The following is a 16,015-nucleotide window of genomic DNA, read 5'->3' as shown; positions in this document are numbered from 1 at the left end:
ATGTGATACGCCTGCCTGGAAAAAATGTGTATGGAGTTAACTAGCAACTCAAACCTCACCCTCCTCCATGTGCAACATCCCATCCTTTCTTCTCTCAGCAGACATGGCCTGATACTTGCAGGGAGGAGCTACAGCTCGGAGACTAACAATGTGCAGCTTGAGTGCTTTGGGCGTGTGTGCGCGTGCGTGCGTGTTCGTTTCCTGCTCCAGCACAGGTGACTCATGAAGTGAAGTGTGTTCTGGCCTAACCTTTAACTCTGTAAAACAAATATGGCCTGCTTCTTTTACTACATGTAAGAAGGCCTCTCAGGAATTAGACTTCCAGAAGGCAATAAATATTCCATTACATGTCCAAAGACTGACTGCAAGTCGGGATGTGTGACATCACTCTTATCATTTTGGTTAACTACTGTGCTTCAGGCAAACACGGGAGGGGTATGGGTGTGGGTTAGACAAAAAAAAAAAAAACAACAGAAGGAGGGCAGGACGAAGTTGGTGGCACCGAACTGACCCCAGTCTGAGCACCTGTGTCTGCAATGGAGCAAATGTTTTGGCAGCAGACGTCGAGCTGGAGGACCAAGTCGACGGACATGCTTCCACTTGAGGCCACATGCCACAGTCAAGTGCTGTCCCTCCTGTCCCTGCCTGCCTTTTTCCCCACCCAGCACATAACTGCTCACCTGGCTTCTCCTAGTGTCATTACCTGCTGCCATTTTCCAAAAGAGGCCATTTATTTTCAGCAGGACTACTGACATTCCATTTTGCCTGTACCACATTTACATAAGGAAAGAAGAAACTAAGGATTTCTCAGTTACACAAGAATTTAAAGGTTGGTATGGCTGTTCATCACGATTTGACCTATGACCTTGTCATCAAAGCATTAGTAAGGAGGAGTTCCGCATCATGCTTTAGAATGACACAAGGTTTCCTGTACTGTAATAAAAGATGCACAAGCTTGCAGTGAAATACACAAGTTGTAGAGAAACAGGATGTTTCAGACAGAGGTGTCATCAGCTGTGCAAATGAAGTGCTGATGAAGGATCTCTATCCAAAAAAGTTCAAAATTTGCTAAAATATTTACTTTATGGAAAGGAACTGTGCGTGAATGCCATCTTTAACTCCAGAATACCCGTCACCCGTCAGTAGCACAGCAGCTAGTTTTTGCATTCTTTTTTTTCAGATCAAACTTCGGTGTGCCACTGTTATTTCGGAGGTGAATTACATCTGAGTACAGCGTAGCAGTATGCTCATGTAGCAGGCATGGATTGTCATGCATGAGTGCTATAAGAGCTTACATGGAAATGGCTGGCGTAGGCTCACATCAGTGCCTAAAGACCAACATCAACATGCTGCTACTCGTTTAGCTGGCCACCAAGACTGATCGACTGGACCGTGATTCTTCACCTGCACATATCAGGTTAAGTCACTTTGAGCCTTTATCCCACAGTCTGGATTTCAACTGTATCTATAAAAGAATGGTGCCATTATTTATCTTTGTAAGTGGGATCTAATAACTGCAGTGTTGGTTTCACAAGAACACTAGCTTGTAATCAAATATTAGGAAAACACACTGTTAATTTAATACGAGGCAAACAAATAAAACGCACAATCCACACCCAGGTGCAAGAAGATATCAGGGGTGTGAGTGCTTATTAATTTATAAAACACTGGGCAATGTTTATCAGAGTTATGGCTTCCTAAAATACATACATCTCACTCCTTTCTCCACTTCTAACCACAGCCTTCATCTTAACAGAACTCCATCACAGAGCCCTTACATCCAAGAGAGCAAGATGGAAGCTAATCTGCAGGTGCTCCTGTAATCTCGACATGTACATGAACGGACACACATGCATACCTGCCCTTACTTGACCTTGTCCAGTCTGACCCTGCAGTCACAAGCCTTTTCATTTTGTTCAGGACAGAACGGGAATAGGACAGAAAGATATAAAGTTATATGGGGAGGCAGAATTCCTGAAAACAAAACAAAACTGGGTTAAACCTGAGGAGGAAGGAGTACTCCCTCGTGGTGTGCTGCGGGTCAGGTGAAGACAGCGTCCTGTGAAGAACAATGACCAGAAAATCCAATTTCAAGCTAGTCTATTATCTTACTGTTGTTGCACCAAATGAGCAGCATTCTCTTTCTGAGTCTGATACGAGTCCATAAAAGAGCTTTGGTGTAGCTGTCCAATGATTAAACTGAATAAAGCCAAATCAGGACACCTACACACCCTCCAATTACATTGTTAAAGAACATGGAGGGGGTGTCGACATTTCCCCACAAAGCCAATGGCTAAATCCTTGCAAGACTCATGAAAGGTTTAATGGCACTCTCGGCACCAGACAGGGCGTGAGCCACAGGGCTCTACGGCTTTAGGCTCATGGATATGCTAGAACAGGTTCTGAGAGAACGCAAATATATACGATCACACACCAACATGATGCCCAGCCTCTACAGACCCAAAAACCTCTGTTAAAGACCACTGCATTTTAAGCAGATGATTAAAGCAAACATGTTTGGTTGTTGACATAACCTTTGCTACACATCAATACTTATAAAATTACAAAATAAAACTAGAGAAACACCATATACCCAAGGACCAGCAACTTGTTCTTATTGAAATGAATGGAAAATATAACCATGAACTTTTATTTATTAAGCAAGCAACTGCTTTGCAGGCAAGTTTAAACAGTAAGAAATGATTTCCTGCCTGCTGAATTAGCAAAACTTTGGGGAAAAAACTAAAATCATGTGCACAGGGTCCAAACAGTCAACATGTGATCAGCATCAATTCCAGGCACAGTGAATCAGTCCCCCGGCCCTTTAAATGCAGCCTGCGTGACCTCGCTGGCAGGCGTGAAATGACATGGTTGCCACTGGAGACAGAGGAACCACCCTGCTTGCCACACGGTTGTCATGTGATTTTGGTCCATCAGGGTAAAGAGGATCCAAAAACCACAGACCCATAACCTCTCGGTCAGATGAGTCAAACAACAAGAGTCATTTCGCTGGGGCTTTTCCTGAGTGTCAAACTTTAGAGTTTCGAGTTGGAGCCACTACGCTACAGTGGAAGCTCACAGAAAAGGGTGAGGCTGCTTGCTGGCCTCAGCAACAGGCACCCTGTCAATGAATCATCGGAGAGGGAAAAAACCAGCAGCCATGGTTTAGAGTTAATGATGAACAGAAGGGAGGAGAAGGCTGAAGGGGACCCCGGAGAACCAAGCCAAGCAAGCCATTAGGCAAACACACAGTCCTGCATCTGCTAATGGGCGTCACATCTACAGCGAAGACAAACTAAAACAAAACACAGTAAGGGGAAAAAAAATGTCACCACTCAGCAACCAGCCGCACTACACACTGTTGGGCTCGCTGTAGGAGCGGGGCTGGGGTGCAGAGGTTGGAATTGCCCAAATCAGCAGTACGGAAGAGGGAAAGTTTAGGAATGCGATATAGGCAGAAGCAGTCACACCTGAGCTGCCTCAGTGCATAGGAAAGCTCAGGAACAGTTCCACTCACCCTTGGGTCAAACTTCCTGTTCTTCCTGAGGTGGCTGCCGAGCGCTGGTGTGCCACAAACCCTGAGCACGGTTTTTCCGTTTTGCTACTGACGCTCTCCGCCTGGCTCAGATGGGAAGCGAGGCCTGTGTGGCAAAGGAGAGACTGCGAAAGAGGGAGAGAAAGGAGAAGAAGTGGAGAGAGGGAGAGACAAGGAGAGAAAGAGTGAGCGTTTCCACGGGGTGACTGGTACTGCTGGCCTCCTAGTCTCCACCCACCCTGACTCACCCAGTGGATGAATAACTGGCTCACAGAGTGCGAGAGGGGAAAAAAAAGAGGTGTGTGTGTGTGTGTGTGTGTGCGCGCATATATAAATGAGCAGGAGCACGAGCAGGAAGAATTGCAGTGCAGCAAAGCAGGCTTCTTACAACTGGCCGCAGCCAATCGGGAAAGCAGATGAGTGTCTGGTTAGCTGTGGACAGTTGTCACCATAATACTGTACAAACCTGGACTAAAGAACTACCACCCCAAATGGCTACCGCCTTGCCCTGTCCTGCCCTGCCAATGCAGCCGGGAGCCATTATGCTCTACTGAAGCTGAGGACATGAAATCAGTGGGCATTCTGTTGCCATGAAGGGGCCCATTGTTCTGGAGTAAGAGAGGGAACACAGAAACACACACTCCAACACAAAGTCGTCCTGTACAGAGCCATTCAAACCCATGAAGCATTCACACATGCTCATGGCCCAGGCAGCAGCTGTGTCACACTGCCCCAATAACGTATGGCCAAAACATCAAAGACCAACAGTCAACCAAACTAAGCCTGAATGACAGGGAAAGTGTAACAACAACAAAGGTGGGGAAAACTACAGGTATAACGTGCCTTGACGGATGACTGACACTGCCTGTAGTAATTCCAATGCCATCACAGAAGAACGTCTGCAGAAAACAGTTACTCTGCAGGAGCTGTGGCCATAAATGCAACTGTTCTAATGTGAAGTTTCAGTCCAGAAGGAAAACATGGAGTAGCCATGCCACATGAAATTCAATTTCTATGGTAAACTCACACATGTAGGCCATACGCAATCTGAGGCTAGTGACAATACCTTTAGCTTGGACCTTATACTTTATATTTAAATTAGAGCATGGTAAAGAAATTTCAAATTTTTTTTTGCACAGTGAGGAACTTCACAAATGGCATATAGCTGTTCGTACAGAAGGCAGCCAATGGAAGGTAAGGTTTTGATCTTTAACTATAGTGTTAACTGTGGGCGTTTCTTAATTATTCATTGCCCATTAGCCAAGTCAAACCTCTACTAAACAACTACCGTTTAAGAGCAAACAAAGGTCGAAAGTCACATTTACTAGGTGAAGGATGGGCTCGTTGAGGCTTGGGGCCAGGCTGCGGGGGAGAGTGGGGGTATTAGGTGCTCCGTTTCCACTGAGACAAACTAACTCAAACTCAATATAAACAGTTCTGTTTATTAGCCAGCTAGAGCCTGTCAAACCAGTCTCTCTACCACCTAGAGTACGAACAAGTCAGAGAGGGAGTAAGAGAACGGGAGCAAGGAAAGAATGAAAGCTGCTCCCTTCTCTTGCTCTATGCCCTACCCGCTAGCTGAGCAGGCCTCACTGGAAAACACCCACCTCTGCTCTCTCTCCACCCCATATACACAGCAATATGTCAAAAACGCAAACCATCTTTGGTAGTAGAAATATTCCCTGCATTCCCGAAAACAATGCTGGGCTGGTTCTGTTCCGGTCTAGACTATCGTCATCCTCCTCTCTACCCTGCAGCCACTGTGCCTTTACCAGTGCTGTGCATTGTGCTAAGGGATGAGACCCTCAATCTGTGGCAGCTGCTGACAGGACAGGAATCAGTTTAGAGCAGATTTAGTGCAAAGTTACTGTAAGTCAAACTGATTTTTTGAGTAAATCCATTATTTTACCATTTAAAATGATCATCAAGGCCTTTAAAAGCATAGTGCATACACCATGACATGTTGAACCAACAATAGAATCTGTTGGCATAAACCATTTTAAATAAATGAGACCAAGTGGCAAATCACAACATCTAATTGATAATTTCTCATTGTATTGATCACTGATCAGACCCATGGGGGTACACAGTTCATTAGTCTATTAATCCTGTAAACCAAACACTTCAGACTGATCTTATAGATGCATTTTAAGCTTAGAATAAATTACTCCATCAAATGGTTATTGTGTACTGAACACCTTAATAAGGGAAATGCATTTAGTATGTGTGCTACAACAGACTTCCATGGCTTTTAAAACTAAAGCCAGCTGACTAGAGAGGGTGACATGCCAGTTTCCACACAGCGGTCCTCTCCTTCCTCCATCTATACACTCAGCCTTCAGGTCAACTAAAAACATTACACAAGTATTTGATGTGGAAAGCTATTTTTATTATTTTAACCCATTAGTGCTGACAGAATATCCCCAGTCGCCAAACCTTTAGAAGCACCAAGTTGCTTGTTGCTAATATAGCAAACAATACTGTGTCCACTGTACAAGTTTGAGCATGGTTCCATATGAGCATGTTTAGCCATTGTAAAATGCAGACCTGAATATGTTACTTGTTTTGTCTCGATGAGTAGCTCTAGCATTTTCAGATGATGATTATGTAGGAGCAGGTAAAAATTACTCAAAGTTTTTAAAATAATTTTCTCCATATAACTGTAATACAACTTGCCCCCCCCTCCAACAAATCCCAACTTTGTCTGGGAGAGAACCTGTACAGATTTTTTGAAAAATCCAGAGACACTCTACTGTCAAACTTTTCAGTCCGATCTCGTTTTTACATTTTCTATATTCAGTCCTTTTCTGCACTTCAACAGGCTGGTACACACACACACACACACGTTGCCTTTGCTACCTTAGTGCAAGCTCTCAAATTTCAGCTACTCTCTAGGCCCTAACAATGAAGTCGATGTCAAGGGGCGGCTTCATGATGCTAGCTGAACTCCAATGGCATACTCCATTTTTGCCTCCAAGAGTGACAGGAAGATACTTCCCCCCCAAGGTACTTTGACATCACTGTTAAACAAATGAGATGAAAATATGACATTGTTGAACAATGTTTACATTTATAAAGTGAGCAAAAACAGGTTTCTCTCCATTTCCAATGGAAAGATTCTACATACAGGAAATAGCCAACAGAAGGTAGGATTGTGATGTCAAAACTGTCAAAATTGCTTATACTCTGTATAAAACACACTGTAATTATTCTCAACTACATGCAAGTCATTCTTAGTCATGGTCCACACACCATAACTCATGATTCAGTGTGTTCAGTCAGTCAAGTTTTGTAAGAGACTCATCTTAAACTGGTTGGTTAATTGCTGAGCAAGAATTTGTCACATTGACTTTTCATAACACGCAAGATATTAAGTCCAGCATCAATTGTCAAGATACCCTTTGCCTGCACAAGGTCCCCTCTCCCTGCCTGAGATACTCGCTCCCTGGTTGCAGAACAACAGGACAGACGGATGTAGCGCCTACCACCTGGCAGAACAAAGTACACATCTCTGCCATGTGTGTTTCTTTAATGAAGTGGACTCTCCTCTGAACTGATAGAACATAGCATGCTCATCTAATTTAAGACAAGATCTTCCTTAAATTAAAGAAAAGAAACAAACAAACTAGGGAAGTAAAGAGACTCCTGGACTCATCTTTAACAGATTTAAAAAAAAAGAGGTGTCAGTCATTATTCCACCATTTGTGGAATGAGCTTGTACGAGTCAGCAATGCCTCGCTTTTGGTATGAGTGGAATTAACACAACTGAATTGTTTAATTGGGTGAGATCTGATAACATGCCTGGAATAGAACACTTCAGACTAAACAATTTACTCTCATCTGATCTGTATTCCAGATGTGCTGTAGCTCACTCCTAAATTGCCCTCTTGCCCTTAATTCCAAGTTAACACAGAGATTTGTGACCATGTACTACAAATCAAGAATATGAATATTCTAAAAGTGATTATGATCAAATGTTGCTAGAAGCCATCAAAACAGACCTAATAATAGAATGGGCTGAGGCACATTTATGCTAAAATCAAAATTCAGCCAATTAATCTGTGCATTTAGAGCTATGACAATTACTACTATTTGCATTTATTAGGGCACACTAAAATAATTTAAATCCCATACTTTCTCTCAAGTAGATTTATGAAATCACATGGTTCTGTGTCAGCATTCTGACCAGATAAATGCCTGTGTTGACCGGAAATCAAAAGTACAAAAAGGAACAGACTTTCAAATCGCCACCACATGGTGCATCCTATCACTAAGCAGTGTTGAGAGAAGTTCACCATGACAGAATAATTCTCCAAATAAAACACAATAACTGAACAATATTGTAATTTGTACACAATTGCAACCAACACAGACATCTATATAAAGCAAAGCATTACAGTGTTGTCAAGCAGAGGTATTTCTTTGTTATTACAATCCAATTACTTTATGCATGTGGTTATTCTGAACATAGGAGAATCTGACTGATTTCACTCTTTCATCATTCACAATTACAGGATGTTTCACAACACCCAGAGGCCTCTTGCACAGGAAATGCGATATTTCTGGTCTTCTCTATTTCATTAACTATTAAGAACACAACAAGCAAAAGGACATGTCCTTCTGTAAGTATAATTATGTTCATGCACTTAATGCTCAGGTTTGAGTGTGCAACACACACACACACACACACACAATCTCAAAACCCACACGTTTACAGAGTCAACAGTGGTCCCTGAATAGCCGGTATCCAACTACAGCAAACACGGCCAGCAGGTCTCATTAAGCTCCACGTTTGTGTTTCAAACATTGCTATATGGAAAAGGTCACCTTGCCATTTCCATGTGAACTATTACACAGATTGTCGTAAAAAAGGTTGCAAAAACCGATAAGCCGGATGCAATACTTCGTGTCAAACATATTTTCCGGTATTGAGAATTACCCATCTTTTAATAATAATTCCGGACAAACGGAAACCTAATGATAGATTCTGGGTGAAAGTTGTAGGAAAAAGGTTAGCCATGGCCAGAAGCCAAAAGGAGTGGATCGTTATTTAAGGCGTGAAGGAACACATCGGGCCTTTACTCACCTGGCTGGGCACCGAGGTGGTAATCCTTTGACGATGCCAGTGGACGCGAGCTGTTCAAGGCAAAAACACCTGAAAGAGCGACAACAATACCAGTGACTTACATACGCCAATCATGGTTTAACGAAGGCGGAGTAAATGCAGCTTTGGACTTCATTCAAACTTCACGTTTCCCTGCTTAAGCCATGCGTTCTCCACAACGTCGGATAGAAAGGTAACAGTAGCGTCGGAAGACGACAAGAAAAAAAAAATCTCATGTTTTGTAGAGAACTAACGTAGCTTATGCTATTAGGAAAAAAAAAATCGACTACGGAACTTTCAAACTTTACGATGTTTTTCTTTATTTGGCCAAACTTTATTGCGCAAGTATCCCCGAGGAACAAACATCAACGGTCTTTTTGAACCACATAAATTCAATCTTGATCAGTAAAACGCAGCGGAGGTAAAGATACCCAAAACCATTCGCTGAAGCCTCCGAAAGCGTTTTTTCACATCTAGGCAACAGTAAACAGACCTACCTGTTACCGATTATAGGTCCTTGAGGAGCGACTACACAACGAAGACGCCCTTGATGTTTTTGGTTAAATCTAATCCGGCCTTCCCAAGCGCTATTACAGGAAAAAAGGGCGGCCAGTATGGGAAAGGTGGAGACAAGGTTTTTGAGGACGGCCTCACAAGCCGACCAATCACTATATTTTTCTTGAACTGAAATACATTTTACGAAGCACACGAGCACAATTTGATTCATTCGAAATACAAAAAAAAAAAAAAGCACTATTACCTACGAACTATTTAATACACGAATTTAACAAAAGATCCTATCGTGAGCTCTGCGGGGACCCGTACATTTTTACCTCGCTGTGTTATTTTAGTCCGACAATATCGATTGTTTTGTTTCCAAATCGATATCAAGTAATATTATACCAGTATCGATACTGTTAAGTCTTCTTGCCTATAGGTAAAAGAGGGGAGTTCTTTGTTATTTCTGCACGCAAGCATGTACATCCGCACAATCTTCCAGTTTAATAACAGGAACTAACCATTGATCTATTTAATAAAACCCCGTTAAGTTGTTCCAAAACGTCTGACGTTTTCAGGAGTTATCTTCATATCAGCTATGCCGTTCAAATGTCCTTAATTAAAATCACTAGTACTTAAAAAGAACAGCCAATTTAAGTTGCTTCGCTTGATTTGCTATTCACTTTGTCACCATTGACATTGCTAAGCTTTGGGACTCTGATATGAAAAATGGCTACAACTGTATCGTTTACATTATTTTACATATAAGTCTGTACTGTATCTCATAACACAGTTTACTTTTACAGTTTATTTAGAGTAATATACAAAGTAGGTTTTGGTATTAGACTTTACACAACCTTAAAAGGTTTACACGAGACTGACCATTATCAGTACATAATTTGTATTATGTCATTTGTATTATGTAAGTAAACCATAACAACATAGATTTACGTGTTTTGAAGTTGTATGGTCATAGGGTCAGGTCTGATCCTCCGCACAGATAGCAGCTGTCATTGTAATTGCTGGAATAGTTTAGCTTTGTAAAATAGCCAACACAGCATGACTGACAAAATAGCCAACACAAGCCTTATACCTGAAAAGGGTTGTCCTTTTAGATGCCGTAAATGTTGTATATGCTTGCTAAACCTTGGCCTTACTATATAAAATATATTATCTATATATAGTCTGTCCAGTTTCACTTTCAGATATGATAAAGAAAAGACTGTAAATCCAACACATTTTCATGATTAAATCCAACAACAAAGGTGTGTAGAGGCAAATCTATTCTGTTTTTATTCCTTCATTTTGATTAATCCATTCAGAAGCAAGGCAGATATTCCCCCATTTGTTATTTGAAATAGCAAATATAATGCAGTGTAAACCACAATAGAAATATAACAATGGAGTGTAAAGTGCATTCAAGGCCAAAAACTCGGGTTTATACCTCAGATCTATTTAGTTTGATGAAATGTCTCCATCTGGTGGGTATAATTGGTTTTACCGCTTTGTGAATGAACAGACCATTTGAGATAACAGTCACGTGAAATTTTCAGATGATGAGAATTATATGACATTTTACATGTAGTTTTAACTTATAAAGCTTGTTTGGCTTTAATATAACAAAATACCAGAGAGATAAGTAGTTAATCTAGATACAAATGGCAACACAGCAACTTATTGGAATGTTGTTTTTTTGTTTCTTTTTGTTTGTTTGTTTGTTTGTTTTTTGGGGGGAATCTTCTTCTTTTTGTGCAGAAATGTGAAACATTTCACAGGGAATATCCTATAAGGAGAACTGTCCCTGATGGACAAAGCATACTTGATTTAGTTTTATTCTGCAGTCTGTTAATTGTCATATATTGTCTATAAATCATCCAATGGAACTACAAATATATGCTCTCTCACAAGAGCTGTGAAGTCTGAGCTGGCATGGTGAGTTTTTCTTTTCCCATTACAAACAAACCTTTACAACCCTCCTGACATTGTCATAATGATTGTTGGAGAAAAAAAAAAATCGGTAGTAGTTTAAGACACTCCTTAAATGACTGGCACACTTGCATATAGGTGCAATATGTTTGTGTGATTTGTTTGACAGAACTCAAGCTAAGGACGTGGTTTTCAAGTGTTAGTGTTTGTGGGCAGGAGCCAGAATGAAAGGGGAAGGAATAACAAGAGGGTTGGGCTGCTCCTCCTACAGCCAATGAGAGCTCCCCTTTTAGACTCAAGCTACCCCAAGTACACACACACACACACACACACACACACACTGTCATACAGAGGCAATGGGGCCTAGCAGACACAATCAGGATATGACATCATTCACAGGAAGCAGAGCCAAACAACTTTTCTTTCTGTTCTCTCTGGTCTTTTGTGTTTTTTCTGAAACAATTTTAAGTGATCAAGTTTGCTGATGCGTAAGAGACAAAAAAGTTTCTTCAGAGGGCAGACCCGAAGTGATCCATGTCCTCAGGGAGATAAATAGAGACAGAGGAATTCTCCTCAGCTTTCCCACAGATCCCCACAGCATTCCAAACATTCAAAGCGGGACTCAAGCCAGGTACTGTAAGGAAGGTTTTTTTTCTCTACCTCTCTTTGACTCCTAGACATTGTACAAACATCAAAAACTGCTTTTACTTTGCTTAATGTTGCATTCTTTATAAAATGCTCTCGATTTCTACTACAGTTACCGTACATTAATTTACATGAGAATACACAAGCGTATAAATCTGCTGGAGGGTGTGAGTGCATGAAAGTTGTGCTTGTGCACAAAATGCTCTGTTCTGAGCATTTTGCCCTGCACATTACATAAAGCATTGATGTATTATTAAACTTTTATGATGTACTGTCTAAGCTTTATGACTGAAGAATCGGCCAATTTTCTTGTAGATCAGTGTCCCTCATGGCAACATGCAGCCACTGTGACTCCGGGGTGGTTATAGATTTCAAAAGTGTTCACGCTGTCCTGCCTAATTCTACCCTCTCAACTTCACTAAGCTAACAGAAAATAATTTGTTGCCTGAAAGAGAGGCAAAGGTTTTTTGGGGTGATACTTTGATTCTGAAAAGTATTTAGTGTCTCGCATATATGAAACATTTGTGGTTGAGAAGTTTTACTCAGATTATGGTGACCAGTCTCCTTTTGGATGGAGACCCACTCGTTTGAAAGAAGGCAAGACAGAGAGAGAGAGAGAGAGAGAGAGAGAGAGCGAGAGCGAGGGGCTGAGGGGAATACACAGACGTGACGCAGGCACAGAAAACAAAGAGGCTCAATTCCAGACCCAAATTTGAGCACTCCACCAATGTCTGGATATGGAATCATTTCACAGTGGAAATCAGTGGCTGGGCTGCAAAGTGTGCTCCTCTTCTGCCAAGCGGGAGGGCTAATTCCATATATGCCAAGTAATATGTTCAGGTGATGTGGCTGCGTAGGAGTCATTGGGTACAAAAGACTGCAGAGTGGCAGAACAGGCTGTAAACAGGCTGAGGGGGTTACGGTTAAGGTTACTCCAGGACAATCACGGCATCAAATCTAATGAAGGAAAAACAGGAAAACAGGTGATCACACTGAAATAGTTGTATCAGTAAAGACACCTATTAGAATAGAACCCATATGTCACAAATATTAACTACTATGCAATACAATGCATTAGAGAAAGGTTACCCACTAAAGATTAAAAAAGATATAGCACTGCTTAGTTCCTGCACATCATTTAAAATACCAAATGTAGGCCTTTTGTTTCATAAAATTGATGTTTCATTAGTTTAACTCATGACATCAAATGAGAGACATAACATCATGTGTTGTTTTAACGTCTGCATTTTCAATAACAAAGGCCTTTTAATAATTACTAATAATAATTAATAATTTTACATTTGATGTTAATTAGACCGATGCTACCTCCATTATGGAATGTACGTTCAGCGTTTTTACCTTTTAATCTATTCACATTTACTACCTGCAGAGAAATGCCAGTTGTTTAGTAACACTTTCTTCATTCAGGGGTAAGGCTTTCCCAGATACTGTGGTTCAGTACATATGGACTTATAGCTTATTATCCATCATATATTATGATAATGTAACCATCAGAACTGAGTGTTCTCTTAACCAAAACATAATTAACCATAAACCAGGTTAACATAATTAACCATAAACATAATTAAGTTTAAGAAGAACCAAAATTAAAGTACTTGTCTGGGTGTTTGGTATGTTTGTAGCATTGCAATGATTTTTTTTCTATGCTAAATTTGTCAGCTTTTACTTTTTTGCATTGATGCAATGTGTAAAAATTCTGACGTTTTGTGACTCTAAAAACATTTGCAATGGAAACAATATATAGTCTATATATTCAGGCTATGTATTTTGTAAATAATTGACCTACATCAGAGCTTTTAAACTTATATTGTATTCAGTGTAATTATTTATTTCATTTAAATTAGCCAGATATAATTGATATTTAATCAAACTGAATTGTCAGGGGGAAAAAATTGAATGTAACCTTTTCCCTATTCATCTACATTCTAGAAACTTTTCTAAGTTGATGGAATAGAAGACCAAACCTTCGGCTTTCCATCCATCCTGACTATCACTGGTCCAGATTCTACTATTGGACCCAATTCAAGGACATGGCTCTGTGCCTGGGCCAAGTCTTCAGCAAAGACAAAACGTTCAGGCCTCGAAAGCGATTTGAGCCAGGCACCCAGCGCTTTGAACTATATAAAAGAGCACAGGCATCACTGAAGTCAGGGCTAGACCTCAGAAAGGTTGTGCAGCTGCCCGAGGGAGAGAACATCAATGACTGGATTGCTGTTAATGTTGTGGATTTCTTCAACCGCATCAACCTGATCTACGGGACAGTCGGTGAGTTCTGCACAGAGAGAAGCTGCCCTGTCATGTCCGGAGGTCCTCGTTACGAGTATAGATGGCAAGATGGCAACCAATATAAGAAGCCCACCAAACTCCCAGCCCTCCAGTACATGCACCTGCTGATGGACTGGATTGAAACGCTCATCAACAATGAGGACATCTTCCCTACACGTGTAGGTGTGTGAGCTCCACAGTGTTCTCCCTGAGACCTTCACCTGCTGGTCATTCACTTCTGGGATTAAACTGACTGTAACTATGGAAACTGGGATGTATTGAGCTGAGGTTCTACACGACATCTGGCAAGTGCCTCAGAGCCTGCTGGATGCGCTACAGTGCATCTAAAAATGCTATTATGTGAATCTGTGGCCATGGTGTTGCATTAGGGAAGTAAATAAAGGGCCTGCCCAATGTGTTTTTGGATTGAGATGAATATGTGATAAAGGTTAATGGCAGAACATCAGAGTGTCCTGGAAATTGGAAAAAGGGACATATTCTAAGAACGAACTGAGAATACTGCATTACGACTGGAACGCCTAATACTGAACTAAATAAAAAAAGATTCAGATATATAGAAAAATATTTGTCATGCTACAGTATATAGGACACTGAACAATTAAATCAGTTAAGCATAATATATACAGTATATACTTGAAATCAGTCTTAACATGAACCTAATCAAGAATATTTCTTTATCTTACTTTTCTCAAGGTTGATCATAAGTCTTTCTTTTGTTTCAGGGGTGCCTTTTCCAAAAAACTTCCAGCAGGTGTGTAAAAAGATCGTAAGCCGGCTCTTCCGGGTGTTTGTCCATGTGTACATCCACCACTTCGACAGCATTTGCAACATGGGTGCTGAGGCCCATGTCAACACCTGCTACAAACACTACTATTACTTCATCTCTGAGTTTGGTCTCATCGAACAATCTGAACTGGAGCCACTGGTGAGAACAATGTTTTTAACCTGGAGGTTGCAAAGGTAATATCTGTAAATGATTTTGACTTATGAACCCTCATGCATTTTATTCTTCCTCCAGAGTCTCATACAGCCCTTTGTAGTGAATAGGGTGCTTTTAATATGTTATTTAGAAATGAATGTTATTTAGCAAACCAGGAGTGTATCAAATTATTCCAAATTTGATAACACAAAAATGTCACATTTTCTTTTCCAACAGAGACCCATGACAGAGAGGATCTGTAACTAAAACAAGTTGAACAACTTAATTTTCCAATTTCTGATATCTCAATGAGCCTAGCATCTCAAGTATTCAAACCATCTAATATTTGCCTTCAAGAATCTTTTTTTAAATTTTTTTTTTTATTGCTGTATTAGGATCTAATGCTACAATGTAAATGAGCCAAGTAGACAAATAGCTGTTGTTTCAAAAATAATCTAGAATATTTAATGAAACATCACCTGATTTGTCCAATAATACTATTTTTGTCAGTTAATTTTAGAACGTTTGCTTACACAAGAAATTTCAAATAGGCAACTTCCAAAAGGGCATTATAAATTTCACATAGCATCATAATTGGTGCCTGATGTGATTTTATCTTACTGTCTTAAATTCATCCTTTTAGCACAAGACATTTGCTGCAATCCGTCAACCAAGAACTAAGATTTTTTTTTACCTTCTACATGTGAAAGATTAATATAAACATGAATAATTACATTTTTGGAACATTCTATAATATGTAGAATGTTTACAAAAGTACAAGTGTTAGTATTATAATTTATCTGCCTGAAGAGGAGCAGAGGACTGTTTTTGCATGGCACGTCCAAGAACTGGGATAGTTAGAGGAAGACTGGGACATAACATTCTTTATCCATCTTCTGCACATTCCACAGTGCAGGGGGTTAACAGGGTATGGCTGTTTCTTTAAACTTATAAAAATGTATTGTGTTGTTTTCCCTTTATTTTATTTATGCATGCTTTTAGAGACATATTAATGACATCATTTTCATAACACTTTTTCTTATACAGATCAGATGAACAATTAAAGAACTTCTTGCAAAAA

General features: G+C 40.4%; 2 protein-coding genes across 9 annotated transcripts in view; one reads left to right on the top strand and one right to left on the bottom strand.

The window, feature by feature from the left end:
- The window catches only part of elovl1b (ELOVL fatty acid elongase 1b), a 14,755-nt gene extending 5,511 nt beyond the window's left edge, over positions 1-9,244 (bottom strand). For 2 of the 6 annotated variants that reach the window (XM_035523333.2, XM_035523335.2), the window contains exons 1-3: positions 9,137-9,244; positions 8,622-8,690; positions 3,518-3,660 (exon numbers count right to left, since the gene is read on the bottom strand). The gene's annotated coding sequence lies outside the window, so the exon portion shown is untranslated. Of the gene's footprint in view, positions 1-1,295; positions 1,405-1,858; positions 1,904-3,517; positions 3,745-8,621; positions 8,691-9,136 lie in introns of those variants that run through there. The other 4 variants (XM_035523336.2, XM_081708065.1, XM_035523337.2 and 1 more) reach the window with 4 other exon arrangements.
- Positions 8,687-16,015, top strand: mob3c (MOB kinase activator 3C). 3 transcript variants are annotated; one of them, XR_014119999.1, is made up of 5 exons: positions 11,153-11,694; positions 13,659-14,177; positions 14,738-14,940; positions 15,172-15,862; positions 15,982-16,015. XR_014119999.1 is itself a non-coding variant. In XM_081708066.1 (4 exons), the coding sequence occupies exons 2-4, from the start codon at positions 13,760-13,762 to the stop codon at positions 15,199-15,201; spliced, it is 651 nt and encodes a 216-aa protein (XP_081564192.1). In that variant the 5' UTR covers positions 8,687-8,832; positions 13,659-13,759; the 3' UTR covers positions 15,202-16,009. The 3 variants fall into 3 exon arrangements, 2 of the variants coding, with proteins under 2 accessions (XP_081564192.1, XP_026862669.1); XM_081708066.1 differs by lacking the exon at positions 11,153-11,694 and adding an exon at positions 8,687-8,832 and having other exon boundaries at positions 15,172-16,009; XM_027006868.3 differs by having other exon boundaries at positions 15,172-16,009.

Source organism: Electrophorus electricus, chromosome 26 (assembly GCF_041902795.1).
Source record: "Electrophorus electricus isolate QZ-2024a chromosome 26, ASM4190279v1, whole genome shotgun sequence".
Lineage (NCBI taxonomy): Eukaryota > Metazoa > Chordata > Actinopteri > Gymnotiformes > Gymnotidae > Electrophorus > Electrophorus electricus.
The sequence above is the reverse complement of the archived record's forward strand: the minus strand, read 5'-3'. Positions and strand labels throughout refer to the sequence as shown.

Coding starts and splice junctions, on each gene's coding strand:
- mob3c (XM_081708066.1), top strand. CDS start 13,760: ATGGCTCTGTGCCTGGGCCAAGTCTTCAGCAAAGACAAAACGTTCAGG. Junction 14,178..14,737: donor CATCTTCCCTACACGTGTAG/GTGTGTGAGCTC, acceptor CTTTTGTTTCAG/GGGTGCCTTTTCCAAAAAAC. Junction 14,941..15,171: donor AATCTGAACTGGAGCCACTG/GTGAGAACAATG, acceptor CTTTTCCAACAG/AGACCCATGACAGAGAGGAT.